The sequence below is a fragment of the Bos grunniens genome, chromosome 4 (genome assembly GCF_055505025.1).
Source record: "Bos grunniens cultivar Pamir isolate PY7600 chromosome 4, Bosgru_T2T1.0, whole genome shotgun sequence".
Classification (NCBI taxonomy): Eukaryota; Metazoa; Chordata; class Mammalia; order Artiodactyla; family Bovidae; genus Bos; species Bos grunniens.
The window spans coordinates 109,724,270-109,738,681 of record NC_141168.1 but is presented as its reverse complement, the minus strand read 5'-3'; the positions used below and the strand labels follow the sequence as shown (position 1 = coordinate 109,738,681).

The window sequence follows — 14,412 nt, the reverse complement described above, 5'->3', positions numbered from 1 at the left end:
ATACTTTATTACCAAACATAGTTAAGGCATCTAATCTTCTTGTAACTTTTAAGAACATTGCATAGTTTAATATTGGCTTGAGGAGTTTCATTTATTATTCTACTCCCCTGATTATACCTTTAAATTTGTTTTGTAGGGAATCTTTTGTTTGTTTATGTAAAGTTTTGCCGCATGCATATATATGCGGCAAAACTGGTTTGGCTTGCAAAACTGGTTCTGTTTTAGGTGAAGAATTAATACTTTTGTACATTTCCAATCCTAGGGAACCAGTTTACATAATGGTAAAATTATGGAGTGATTGTTTTAGGACTATACTGTCTAGCTGTTTTTTTTATTTTTCTACTTTATATGCATAAAATATTCCTACAATCATTTTACATTTATTGTTACTTCTATTTAGAAGAAAGAAGCCTTTCCTTAGGAGTTTGTGGATAATTTTGACTATCAAAACAAGAAGATACAGTCTCTTCCTTTCCCTTTGTTCTTATATTCCTTTTTTTTTAAATACGATTCACTGTGTAAATTAGTTTTAGTTTGATCCATGATTTTTATCTACAGTGTGCCTTGGCACTTGGGAGCAAATGATGGAGAATAAAGAAAAGCCTCCATCCTCAAGAAGTGTGTAATCTGATGGAGCCGCCGGCACTGACAGCAATGAGACGTTTAGAGAGAGATTGGGTAGTGGCTGAGTCTTACAGACAGCAGTGCAGCGGGATTAAAGGGAACACGGTGATCATGCTTCCAGGCAGAACGGAGCGTGTTCTGACTGAGGTCAGACGTGTGTGTTCAAACAGGAGCCCCTGAAAGGAGAGGGTGTTTTATAGGGACATGGCGTCAGGCATTTGTTTTGGTTGAATTCTGCTTTGTGTGCTGTGTTTCTTTTTCTATCTTTCTTGATTTTTCTCTCTCCCTCACTTCCAGGTTACTTAGTCCAGTGTTTAAGTGTTGCATGTCACTTCTTTGAAATTCTTTTTAGTCTCTCTGCTCTCAGTGATATAATTGCTTAGTGTTCTACGAAGGAATGGCATTTGACCTTTTATATACATATATAGACTGTGCATTTTGTTTTTACACATATATCACCTTTGTGAAATGAGCATTTGTGAGATATTTATAAATCATGTTTTCCCTCTGACATTCTTAATAACTTTGGATATTTGTTTCACTGTCATTTGGAGTGTGTGTGTATGTCCTTTACAGGTGGAAAAAAAATAGGCATGAGGAGACTAAGTTGATATTAACTAAGGTTAATAGCCGAGTTGCAGCTAAAACCTGTGTCTTTCCCTTTGATTAGTCAGTAGGTAGTATATATAGGGAGAACCTCAGCATGGAGTTAATGCCATTTACACATTTGAGATGACAGTGCTCATTCACTGCAGTCTGTTTGAATTTCCAACTTGTTTCACATCTGATAGTTTTCATTCTTAGGCATTTTTGTAATCTTCAGTTTTTTTGGTGTTTGAATAGTCCCAAGTACATTTATTTGCCAGTGGTGCTGTGGAATTACTAGGGAGGCATACCCTCGCTCGGGCTTTATTCCTTCCCTCAGCTTGCGGTGTCTGAAGCTGGTATTTCAAATGCCTGCGCACCTTTAGGGAGGGAGAGTGCCAGGAATTTCTGATCTCTTTTTCTATTTCATGTCTCACTGTCAATTCAGATTTCCACTGTATTCAGGGAGGTGGCCTGTGGCTACGCTAACTAGTTGGAACCCTTCCGCAAATATTGTGGGTTTAACACAAGTCTGTTGGAACGCTTCTGTGCCGTTGTCCAAGGTGCTGCACAACTGAGTGTGCTGTAGATAAACCCCCACCGGAATACAGCTCCCACTGTTACCATGATGGATTTCTTACTGCACTCATTGTATCTAATCGCAGCAAAATCAGTGATGGCGGTCTCTTTAACCTGTTTATGTTTTTGGTTAGTATATTTTTATAAGTTGAGTTTTGGTACTGAAGAAGCATATTCTTTTTCATGCACTTTTAATTCGGCAGGTTTAGTTTTTATGATTTTACCTTCTGTTTTCAATTTATCAGAATTTTAAATGTAAACAGTTAACTATTAAATTTCAGGTTTATTGCTCTAATGCTTTCTTTTAGCTTGGATCTACTGAGAGGAAATAATTTTATAGTAATTGTATAAATTTAAGATATAAATTAAAATCCTAAAGATATATAAGCTAGGCTCTTCCTTTTTTTCTTTTCTACAAATGAAAACTATGCCCTGCAATAAAGTAATCTAGAGTGCCTCTACTTGGAAAGTTTGGTCCTCAAATTAACCATATAATTTTTGTATATTTAATTAGTGGTGATTCATTAAGAATTCTTGTTAAATATTATTTTGACTGTAAAATGATTTTAAATACTGATTTCTTTTTGTGTACTTAAATGTTTGAGATTAATTTGAATAAAGCCAAATAATTAAATTATATGTCTGTAATAATGTTTTGATTAATTACTGTGGCAGAAAGTGGGTATCTGTATTACTGAAATTTCCCAGTTAACTGAAGTTTTATCCGATTATGCAGTGAACCTACATAGGATAAGGATGCAAGGATAAGGACTTGTCTATTAAGCTCTTTTTGGTTGCATATCCACAGAAGCCCCATAATGTATCTTTAGAAAGCAAGCAGTTTGTCAGAGCTTTAGGTTCATAATCGGTTCATTAATTATAGTATCAGTACACTTTGAAGGAAGCCTCATGGGAGTACAGAAGTAACCTTGTGAGCCTTTTTTTTTTTTTTTTTTTAGTATTTATTTGTTTTTGACTGTATTGGGTCTTAGTTGTGATACTCAGGATCTTTCATTGCGACCTGCAGGCTCTCTAGTTACAGCTCCTGGGCTCAGTTGCCCCACCCTTGGTATATGGGATCTTAGTTCTCCAACCAGGGATTGAACCTGAATCTCCTGCCTTGAAAGGCGGATTGTTAACCTCTGGACCACTAGGGAAGTCCCTTGTGAACCTTTTGTGGAACAAGTTTTTCTTAGCCAAGCAGTGAGATTTTCAGCAGAAAATCTGTTCAGGGTTCCAATACTGATTGTGACCCGAAAGTCACTGAAATGTTGTCCACTGGTTATCTGTGGTGGGACAGATTCTAGAGCATTGTTAGACGAAGAGAGGGCTTCCCTGGAGGCTCAGACAGTAAAGAATCTGCCTGCAGTGTGAAAGACCTGAGTTCAGTCCCCGGGTTGGGAAGATCCCCTGGAGAGGGGAATGGCTATCCACTCCAGTATTCTTGCCTGGAGAATTCCATGGGCAGAGGAGCCAGGTGGGGCTCCATGGGGAACCCCATGGATCCCTACAGTCCATGGGGTCGCAAAGAGTTGGACACGACTGAGCGACTAACACACTTGAGATGAAGAAACTGTGTGTATATATGATAGGTATTAGGTAGTCACTTTTTTTTCTTTTTGTTTAACATCTGAATTTTCTCAACTACTAGTTGATACACCAGGAATTGAAAATAAAATCTGAATCTTAGAACTGGCTAGTATTTTCCTCCAATAGATGGGTGATTTTTAGTGTTTGACTTTTTCCTAACTTTTCACAAACTTTCTTCTTATTTTCTGTCAGTTTGTCTCCTTGGTCAGTGTTTCCCAGGAGATTGGTCAGGCTTAAGACAGATGATTATTTCTGTGCAGATAGAATTATAGCAACTACAAGTGCTATAATTTTTTTTTTGTTGTTTGTTTTCCCTTAAAGGAGGAATTCCGAGAACTTCGAGAACAGCCTAGTGACCCTCAAGCTGAACAAGAACTAATTAATAGTATTGAACAAGTGTATTTTTCTACAGATTCATTTGATATTGTTAAATATGAACTGGAGGTAAAAAAATTCATTAAAACCTATCTAAAGCCAGTTTTGTTCAGTGATTTAAATTTGTGAGTGAAATATGAATGGTTTTTAGGGTCATTGTATTTATGTTTGATACTAGGACCTATCTGTGATAACCACATTGTGATTAAATGAACTTTCAGCATTGTTTAAAGATGAGATTATTTTTTTAAATGTAAGGTTAATTTTTGTATTTTTCATTTTTAACTCTCAGCACACAATTATGTTAGTGTACTGCCTCTATCTTATTTTACGTTGGCTAAATATGTTTAGGAAAGCTCTGAGACTTTTAATCATGAAAGTATATTTACATCATTATTTAGTTGTGAAAAATACCCCTGTGCCATAATGTTTATAACTTTGGCATTTTAAATTTATAAGAATTAAAAAAAGTCAGAATAGTAAAATTTGGGTTTTAGATGAAACCAAATGCTGTATGCATACATGCTTCATATGTAGTACCTAGAGCTAGTACCCAGCTTATTCGGAAATTTCGTCATCATTTGACTGAGACTGGAGGTCTAACCTGGTATTTTCCCATCTTCACCATGGCATGCATTTTTGTTAGTTCCCATATTGCCCTCTGGGTTTCCCTGGTGGCTCAGATGGTAAAGAATCTGCCTGGAATGCGGGAGACCTGGGTTTGATCACTGGGTCAGAAAGATCCCCTGGAGAAGGGAATGGTAACCCACTCCAGTATTCTGGCCTGGAGAATCCCATGGACAGAGGAGCCTGGCGGGCTGCAGTCCATGGAGTTGCAAAGAGTCAGACACAGCTGAGCGACTACACTTTCACTTTCATACTGTCCTCCGGAGTATGTATAATCTGTGTCTTCAAATAACCATCACTATCGCACTACACGTGTAGGCGTTAATTTCCATTCGTATTTCAGAGGGGAAGTAGGTTTTGAGTTCTGTCGTGGACGACTAGGGAGATACCAGTGGCTGGTAGACTGGGGAATTAGGGTTAGGAACTTTCTCACACTCTCCTGTTACAGGTATTGGAAGCAGAGTTTCCCAGCTTAGGGGCCAGGAGTCCCCACAGGAGTGGGATTTCCAGGAGGTTGGAGGTGGCGGCAGTGGAGATAGCAGAGGGAGGGTGGAGCTTGAACCCCAGAGGGTTAGTACCAGATATACAGGCTGGTGTCTGGGGTCTAGTGCGGAGGTTGGAAGGACAGGAGGTGTGAGGTGTGACACTTTTGTATGTGCAGATTGTAATCCCTTACTTAGGTGTGCAGGGAAGTGAAACTAAACAATTGATTTTTTTCACTCTTTGTTTATGGATTTTTCCTTTTAGAAGCTCCCTCCTGTTCTCAATTTGCAAGAATTAGAGGAGTACAGAGACAAATTGAAACAACAGCAAGCTGCGGTAAGTAAAAGACACATTTCTGACAAAACTGTAAAGGAAACAACAGAGCAGTGTAATGTTTACAGGTTTTATGGTTTCACTAATACACTAACATTTTAAACAAATCTTATTATTTGACATGCCTTTGACTCAAATGATACATTTATATGTATTCAAATTTACTATTCAGTTCCCCTCATATTACTTTGATAGATTTGCTTCTAGAACTTGGTGTTCTTTCTCTGGAATCCTAAACATGATGAAAGAATTTTGAATTTATTTTTTTCAAATTACTAAGTACCTGCTTAGATTGCTCCTTGTCACATGGTGTGTGACTTTCCTATCCATAGTTTTTTTTTTCCTAACCCACAGTTTTATGATAGAATGTTCTTATATCAGAGTAAAGGCTCCCACTTCTAGTTGAAAGGTCCAAAGAGAATACAGGGTTAAGATTCAGAAAGTCTGAACTGCTGTCACTATTAATCGTGTGACATTGGGCAAGTCACTTTGCCTTGCTAAATCTCTTGTGTCATTTGTGAAGTAGTGGGCTGGGCCTGCATTTTACCTAATGATGTAAAATTCTGTGATTTTCTGTTTTTTGTGTGTTAGGCTGAATTCCTTTTATAAAACTCAGTACTGTAGGAGATTAAATAATGGTAGTAAGTAGTCTTGTTAATTTTTTAATACTAAAAGCAGTAATAATACGTTCAGCCATTTTAATTTAACATACGATCTTTAATAATACATGAGACAAAGGAAGATATACTTCTGTATCTTTTGGGTTATACCCAGAGGCCTCAGTGGGTGCTGAGATCTCCTAGAGGCTGGTAGCAGTAGCGTGGGGAAGGGCCCTCAGCACTTGTATAGTAAAAGCATGTTGCGGTTCTGGAGAATTTGAGTTCAGCGGATGGTGGCACCTTTTGCCTTTTGGTCTCAGCGTGTTTTAATATGTACTCCCCCCTCTTCTGTAACTCATGTGGTAGTAGTATTTTGGGAATGAATCCCACCACAAGGGCCATGTAGCATAGTGGCCTTTGGAATCTGATCAACCTGGCCTTGAACCGTGACCTTGCAACTTACTGCGGGTGAATTATTACTGTCTAAGATTACACCCCCTGGAAAATAAGGAAACATGTCACCCATTTCAGTAGATTGTCCTAATTACTAATTGAGGTAATGCAAGAAAAGCACTCAGCACACTGCCTGGTGCCGTGGAAGCTAAAATAGCCACATGGTCTATTTAAAACAAGAAAAATGGAAAAACCTGTAACAATAAACAAAAAGCAATGAACACACACAAATGAACGAATGACTCAGAAAACAGTTTGGTAAGATTCAGTGGGTTTCTGTCTGTGCACATCCCTACAAGTTCCTGTCTATACAGATCTACACAAATTCAGAGCAGATTAAGAAAACATGAAAGAATTAATGTAGTAGTCGAACGCGTGTGTAACGTTTTGTCCTCAGCTGCGTTGGGGCAGGGGATACGATTGTATTTCTTGAGCAGATGGTCACTAAGTGCCTTCTGTGCCCCTCAGCATGGTCATGGTCATTGCTGGTCATGGTGCCCCTTCAGTGCAGGGCTGCAGAGGTCCCTGAGATTGTGAAATAAGAAACTTGTGTTCCAGATCATTAGAGTTCTACATTGCATACACTAACATTATTCATGAAACTGACCAAGAAACCTTCAGTATCTTCATAGCGCTCCAAAAAAGCATATTTTCAGGTTTTCAGAAGTAGTGGACCAAATTGCTGTTTGTCTTCTTATGCAGTACAAAGAGTTTAAAGGGGACAAGGATATTTTCTGTTTCCCAGATGGTATTTCCGTAACTTGAGTAGATTAAATATTTTTTTATCTTAAGTCTGTCTTTTGAAAGCAACTCCAGTACCCTTAAAGATAGATAGACTTTTGCACATGTTAGTGAAATCAAATAATGATACTCATGTTATTAACAGTAATAATGACCATTTATTGAGTTTCTATTAAGGACCAGGTATTATGCTACGTGCTATACCTCTTTTACTAAATTCGTGAACAGAGACATGTGTGTGGCCATAGCATGCCAGAATCTGCTGTAGGAGTGATTGAGAAGCCCTGTTGAATGTTCTTGCTAAAACTTTAAATGTAAAATGTAATAGGAAGCATGAGGCTTTTTCTTTTATTTCCTTTATTTGATTGCGTGTTCTTCTAGGTCTCAAAAAAAGTAGCAGATTTAATCCTTGAAAAACAGCCTGCTTATGTCAAGGTAGGATAATATTTGTTATTTGTAAAGTAAAATATTAAAAATGTGTGAGTGACTTATACTTGGAATTTGAAATATTTATTCTTTTGTCTGTAGTTTATAGCAACATATTAATTTTATTTGGGTTGTGTTTGTATATGGTTTTTTCTCTCATGTGGGGAATTTACCAAACTATGGGAAATGAAAGAGTTTTTATATCTGACTCTAATCTGTTTGGTTTTCCTAACTTAAGAACAGCCAGTGAAAATTGCTTCTGTGTATTTTGCAACTCAGATCATCAACACTGATTGCTCAGTCTGCCTTTAAAATATGATAAAATTGGAACTGTCTCTTTGAATCTGCCTTTTCATCAGAAAAACAGAGACTTCAGAATGCACTGAAATATCTATGTTCAAACAAAGCCATTCACTGTAAAAGCATCTTAGCAAACAAATCATGTTTGTCATATTTGTCATTATCTTATGAAGTTCTCTTGGATAGAAACATTTAAACGAATATATTATTAGTATTTATTTACACCCATCTAAAAGAGGATGGTGATGGACAGGGAGGCCTGGCGTGCTGCGATTCATGGGGTCGCAAAGAGTCGGACACGACTGAGCGACTGAACTGAACTGAAAAGAGGATGGGTCTACATTTCCTTACAAGCAATACTGCCTAAATATTTTGTGACATGCCATGATGAAAATCAATTCAAAGTAGTTATCTAAAATGATTTTATGAGAAATATACCAACAGTGTACAAGTTCAGGTATCTTTGTTGTTACTTTGTTTATCAAGCAGGCTTCTCTTTGAAACCCACTAAAGTTTTTGTTAGAGAACCATATCAATAAGAAAGAAAGATAAAATGCCTCGCACAGTAACCTACACCTCGTCTTTCCATAGGAACTTGAAAGAGTTACCTCATTACAAACAGGTCTTCAGTTAGCTGCTGTAATCTGCACCAATGGGAGGAGGTATTGTGTTTGATGATGCTTTGTTCTTTAAGCTAAATAACATTTAAGAGAAACTGTCTTGGAAAATTGAGTTTTTAAATTACGATTGTGGTTTCTAGAATGCTATTCATTAACTGAACATACATCATGATTTATAAACTGCAGTAAGAAGGTGTGTGGAAAATGTTTTAAAATCTAGTTAAGGATTAAAAATATTAGTTTTCTTAAGTTTTTTTTTTTTTTTTTTAATGTGGGCCATTTTAAAAATCTTTATCAAATTTGTTATAATGTTGCTTCTGTTGTTTATGTTCTGGTTTTTTGGCCCTGAGGTATATGGGATTTTAGTTCCCTGACCAGGGATCAAACCTACACCCCCTGCTTTGGAAGGTGAAGTCTTTAACCACTGGATTGCCAGGAAAGTCCCCAAATATTAGTGTTTTTGTATTGCTTAAATCAGTGCTTCTCAAACTGTCTCTGGTGAAGGACCAGCCTTTTTTTTTTCCTTTAATTTCCAACATGTTACAGATTGTTGTTTTTATAAAATGCAATAAAAACAAATTGCTAGAATAAATTAAAAAAAAGACAAACACATATAAAATACAGTCTCATTTTTTCTATTATCAGATTCATTAAGCATAAAATTACCATGTCAACTTTTGCTCTGTGTGTTTAAAATTTTTTTGGTTAGAGTCATCAAGCATAAAATTGTTGCCTCAACTTTTGCTCTACATGTTTCTAAATGCTTGCTCTCAATTTCTGCACTTTTTTTGTGATGAACTAGTAACAGTTTAAAGTCTGGTAGAAGACCACCTACCACTCTGGTAATGCTGGTTTATTTTGAGCCATTGAACAGATCGGTCAATCTGTTCAGTCGGTCAGAGGGCTCACAATCCCCAAATTTAAGAGCAGTCCAGGATACTGTCTCATTAACTGCCTAATTGTTCTGTGTGTATAGGGTTCTTATACTAGAAAAACTGAACTATTTATTGCTCATTTTTACAGACACTTGAATATTGCAAAGGAAGGTTTTACTCAAGCTAGTTTAGGCCTCCTTGCAAATCAGAGGAAACGTCAGTTGCTGATTGGACTTCTGAAATCTCTGAGAACGATAAAAACATTGGTATATACCAGTTCCTTTTTAAAAATTAAAATTTAATTTTATGGTTGAAACAGGTTTTACCTTTGCATTTCTGTTATTTTTCAGCAAAGAACAGATGTCCGCCTAAGTGAAATGCTGGAGGTAAGTTTGTACAAGGCTTGGAAGTTTGGTGCTCCTCATAATATTAGAGAATTATTGTGAAAAAAACCTCAGATGTGCATTTTTCTCAAATTGGTGTATGGTATAAAGAGCATTTTTAAACAGTAAAGGACCTTACTGTTTCTACTCTTGTGCATCTTTTACTATTGTCATGATAGACTTCATTCAGAAAAATTTATTGGGGGGAATGTTCAGTGTGTGGGAATGTTCAGTGTGTAGCAACGTAGGAATGTTAATTTCAGTATGTTTCCATTATATCTGGGCCCAAATAACAATGAAATTACCTTTTTCATGTAACATGAAGTAGTAATTTGATGAAGATGGCATGTATTAGTTATTTTGGTGTCTTACATATATATACACACACACATATATTTTTTTAATTACTAATTTTTAAAATTTTTGGCTGTGCTGGGTCTTTGTTGCTGCACAAGGGCTTTCCCTAGTAACGGCAGACGGGAGCTCCTCTTCGTTGTGGTGACTTCTCTTGTTGCAGGGCACGGTCTCTAGATGCATGGGCTTTGGTAGTTCTGGCATGCAAGCTCAGTATTTCTGGCATGCAGGCTTTGCTGCCCTGCCCGTCCCAGACCAGGGGCTGAACCTGTGTCCCCTGCATTGGCAGGCAGATTCCTATCCACTGGACTGCTAGGGAAGCCCTCATATATGTATTGATTTTCTGAGTGAGCCATCTGTTTTCTCTTCAATGGCTTTCTTAGCATTTCGTATATACTTCTGTTATAAGGTTCACCAAGGCCTAATGTATTATGTGTGTTTCCCCATAATTCTCAAGCACCTTTAGGTAGGTACTTTGTCATGATCTCTGCATCCCCTATGGTTTGAATTGCCTTTGTTGAATTTAGATATGAACTTAAGGAACATTTTTTTTTTAATGGTTTTCTGTTTAAACACTGTGTTACTTCTAAACTATTACCGCTGAACTATGGTTTAAGAAATCCATATGAAAAATTAATTCGGCAGTAAATTACTCTGTTCAGGTGTTAAAAATATCCTGAGGCCATTAATGAATATTTCACTTTATTTTCCAAATTTATTTAAGGATATTTATGGATTCATTGATGGTAAAACTGTTGAATGTTGCTTGCAAGTAGAATAAAATTGGAACGTTTTTTATATAAACACGACTGAAGATATGTTAACAGTTAAAGAACTCCTTCTCTCTGAAGCAGCTTATACTTCTGTGTACGCTTTGTCATGGTCATGGTTTCAGAGGGCTATTACTGTGTATTTATGGGCACAACATATTTTTTCCATGCTACATTTTAGATCTGGAGCTAGTTCCTTTGTTATATTTTACTATTTATCTGTTGTTCATATTATAATCTTTGAGAAGAATTAAAACTTCCTGGTAGTGTAACTTTTAGATAGAGTATGAACAGAGGTTTATCCTTTTCAGAGACTTTTAAAAATGATTTTTATTTTTGCCTGCACTGGGTCTTCATTGTTGTGCGTGGGCTTTCTCTAGTTGGGACAAGTGGGGTGCACAGGCTTCTCACTGCCTTGGCTTCTCTTGTTGCGGAGCACAGGTTCTAGGCACTGGCTTTAGTACTGTGCGCTCAGTAGTTGTGGCTCAAGGGCCCTAGAGAACAGGTTCAGTAGCTGTGGTGCACGGACTTAGTTGCCCAGCATATGTGGATCTTCCCGGACCAGGGATGTAACCCGTGTCCCTTGCACTGCAAGGCGGAGTCTTAACCACTGGACCACCAGGGAGGCCCCCTTTCAGAGTCTTTTAAGAAAAATGTTTCCGTCCTAATGACTTCTGTTGTTGCTCTCTCCAGGAGGAAGACTATCCAGGAGCTATTCAGCTGTGCCTGGAATGTCAGAAAGCTGCCAGCACTTTTAAACATTACAGTTGCATAAGGTAAGCTAACATCAAATTTTTAAAGCTGACTCTGCCATCAGTTTTAATATAGGAGTTGTGTAATATACAATGTTAATAAACATTGAGAATTACTAAGTGCTGTATCCTAGTTTAGCTTTCTTGTTTATAAATGGACAGTACAGTAAAATAGGACTTCCTTGGTGGCGCAGACGGTAAAGTGTCTGCCTACAATGCGGGAGACCTGGGTTCAGTCCCTGGGTTGGGAAGATCTCCTGGAGAAGGAAATGGTAACCCACTCCTGTACTCTTGCCTGGAAAAGACCATGGACAGAGGAGTCTGGTAGGCTACAGTCCATGGGGTCGAAGAGTCAGACACGACTGAGCGACTTCCCTTTCACTTTTCACTTTCACAGTAAAATAACAATTCTTAAGGCTTGAAAGATCAGATAGATACTTTTGAATCCTGTTTCCTGTGACATCATTGTTAACTCTTCTTTTCATATTTTTTCCAATCTTACTGATTTCCTTTTTCTGCAGTAGTAGAGAATAAATTCATCTGTTCTTGTCTTCATTGCACCTCTTGGGAATTCTTCCTCCTTAGCTTTGCCCAGCTTATAAATATTGTGAGTGTTGTCACAGTTTGTTTTTCAGATCCAGATGGTTCAACTGTTGGCTCATCATGATAAGAATTCTTTTGGAAAATTTAAAAGCGATTTCACCTTATGTAATTGTCATCTTTGTAATATTTAAGTGATTATGTAATTAACGTTTTATATCTCCTGTTTGTTAATGTATTACATCTTCTGTTTGTTCGTGAAATGTGCTGTCTGAAGATAGCTGCTGCATCTTCTGCTCTGAGTGCTAACTTTTTAAATAGATTTTGATCTGTTTAAAATGAAGCTTTTGCATTAGCTGTGACAGTACCTTGCAGGGGTGGGGGTGAGCTCTAATCCTCATGTGTCATTTCTGTCATTCCTCTGAAACCATCGAAAATAAACATACAGTCTAAGGAAAATAGTGAGGTTTCCAGGCAAACCCAGTTTCAAATTAACTTCATACTAACCTTAGAATGTAGCCTGTTAGTCTCTCATGTATGGAGATTCCAGCTGTCAGTGAGCAGGATGCCCTGATGTCCTAGGTGTTGATTCCTTGTATCTGAAAAGATGAAAGGATTGTGAGAGAGTGAAACATTAGCACAGCTTTGAATTAATTTTTTTTTAATATACTTGCACGTAGGTCTCTACTGGGTATGGAATAACTGGGTATTTCCCCCTAGAGATGGTATTTTTTATGGCTTTTGTTTCTCTAGGATTATGCATTTCGAAGCAACATACTTTTTATTTGATTAGGAAACACGTAGTTGAGTGGTACCAGTGATATTTGGATTTTGTCCATTTTGACAGTGATTAACTGTTACTATTAAAAACTTGATTATGTCATTTATATTTATTAGGTTGGATGAATAGAGTATTAGCTCTAGTACGTGAATATACTTGAACCATTTCTAGCAGGGCCTTCTGGCTCCCGAAGAAGCATAACAACCATTTGCTTCATTTCGTGATGATATGTCTGTTAGAATTTCTCATTCTAAGTTTATTTCAGGTTGGTTTAAAATAATTCAGGCAGCTATATATCTGTTGAGTGCTTATTATATGCCAGGTGCTTTGTTTTGGAATTGGTTGTATAGTGATGAATCACATAAAATATAATCAGTATAATCCTTGGTCTTCAAGATGGACTTGGATTGAGGTAGGCACAAGTAAGATGGGGCTTTAGAGAGAAGGAAGTTGAGCATGTGGTGGAAGCATTGGGATCTGATTCTCCTTAGGAGTCAAGACTAAGGAGGATCTGAAGGAGATGCAGGAGGGTTTAGCTAAGTGAGAGGATGCGGGGTGGTGGATATGAGATTATGGGTATTGTGATGAAGTTCTTTGTTGCAGAGATGTCAGGCAAAATGAGGACTGAAATTATCTATTGTATTTATAGCAACAAAGAAATCAAAGTTGACCTTGTTGGGGACAGATTTGGTTGAAGTGTAAGTATGAAAGTGAAAGTAAAGTCACTCAGTCGTGTCCGACTCTGTGACCCCATGGACTGTAGCCTACCAGGATCCTCCGTCCATCGGATATTCCAGGCAATAGAACTGGAGTGGGTTGGCATTTCCTTCTCCAGGGGATCTTCGCAACCCAGGGATCGAACCTGGGTCTCCCACATTGTAGGCAGACGCTTTATCGTCTGAGTCAGTACAGGATGAGGAAATTTTATAAAGAAGAAAGATGTGGAATTGAGAGGGAGAAACTTGAGTGTTTGAAAATCAGTGGGAAAGAGTGAGAGATTGAAAAGAAGAGAGAACATCCTCCTAATAAGGCTTTGTAGGGATTATAGGAGAGATTGACTTTGAAAAGGTCCACTGTTCTTTTATAATAGGAAAGGATGAATGTGGAAATCTGGTGGCAAGAGACTGAGATGACATGTTGATACTTTATTTTTTCCATCAGTTGCAGTGTTTAGCTTTGTTAAAGTAAATATCTTGATGAGAGTTAGCTATAAAAAATGTTTTTGAAAGAAACCCTTACTTGGGTTTTTTTTCAGGTTGGCATGAAGCAGCCTCTAAGCACTTTTTCACTTTTAGGTATATAGTGATGTGTGGAGGAGGTGTGAGTACAGTTACCTCACCTGGTGAAAAGTTTTGAAATTGAAAAATCTGTAATGATGATTTAAGTTGGTCATTGTTTTATTTTAGATGTACAGAATGTAAGAGGCATGCTGTGTTTACATGTATGAGTCATGCGTGCAGTAATAAAAGGTCGACATATTCTGGAAATAGATAAAAATGGATGCATAGACTCATTGAAATGTCGTAAGGAATTCATTGTAGTGGGATTTTTACCTTAGGTTTCCTGGAAATTTGTTAGAATTGTGTTTTCAACTTGGCAATTTAGTGACAATGAATTGCTTG

At 37.5% G+C, this 14,412-nt stretch overlaps 1 protein-coding gene across 2 annotated transcripts in view; it reads left to right on the top strand.

The window, feature by feature from the left end:
- Positions 1 to 14,412, top strand: part of VPS50 (VPS50 subunit of EARP/GARPII complex) — a 140,293-nt gene that overhangs the window by 18,239 nt on the left and 107,642 nt on the right. The window contains exons 3-9 of one of the 2 annotated variants that reach the window (XM_086397880.1): positions 3,700 to 3,822; positions 5,128 to 5,199; positions 7,371 to 7,424; positions 8,307 to 8,377; positions 9,359 to 9,476; positions 9,561 to 9,596; positions 11,411 to 11,493. In XM_086397880.1, coding sequence (XP_086254006.1) covers positions 3,700 to 3,822; positions 5,128 to 5,199; positions 7,371 to 7,424; positions 8,307 to 8,377; positions 9,359 to 9,476; positions 9,561 to 9,596; positions 11,411 to 11,493 — 557 coding nt within the window. The remainder of the gene's footprint in view (positions 1 to 3,699; positions 3,823 to 5,127; positions 5,200 to 7,370; positions 7,425 to 8,306; positions 8,378 to 9,358; positions 9,477 to 9,560; positions 9,597 to 11,410; positions 11,494 to 14,412) is intronic. The other variant, XM_086397881.1, reaches the window with a different exon arrangement.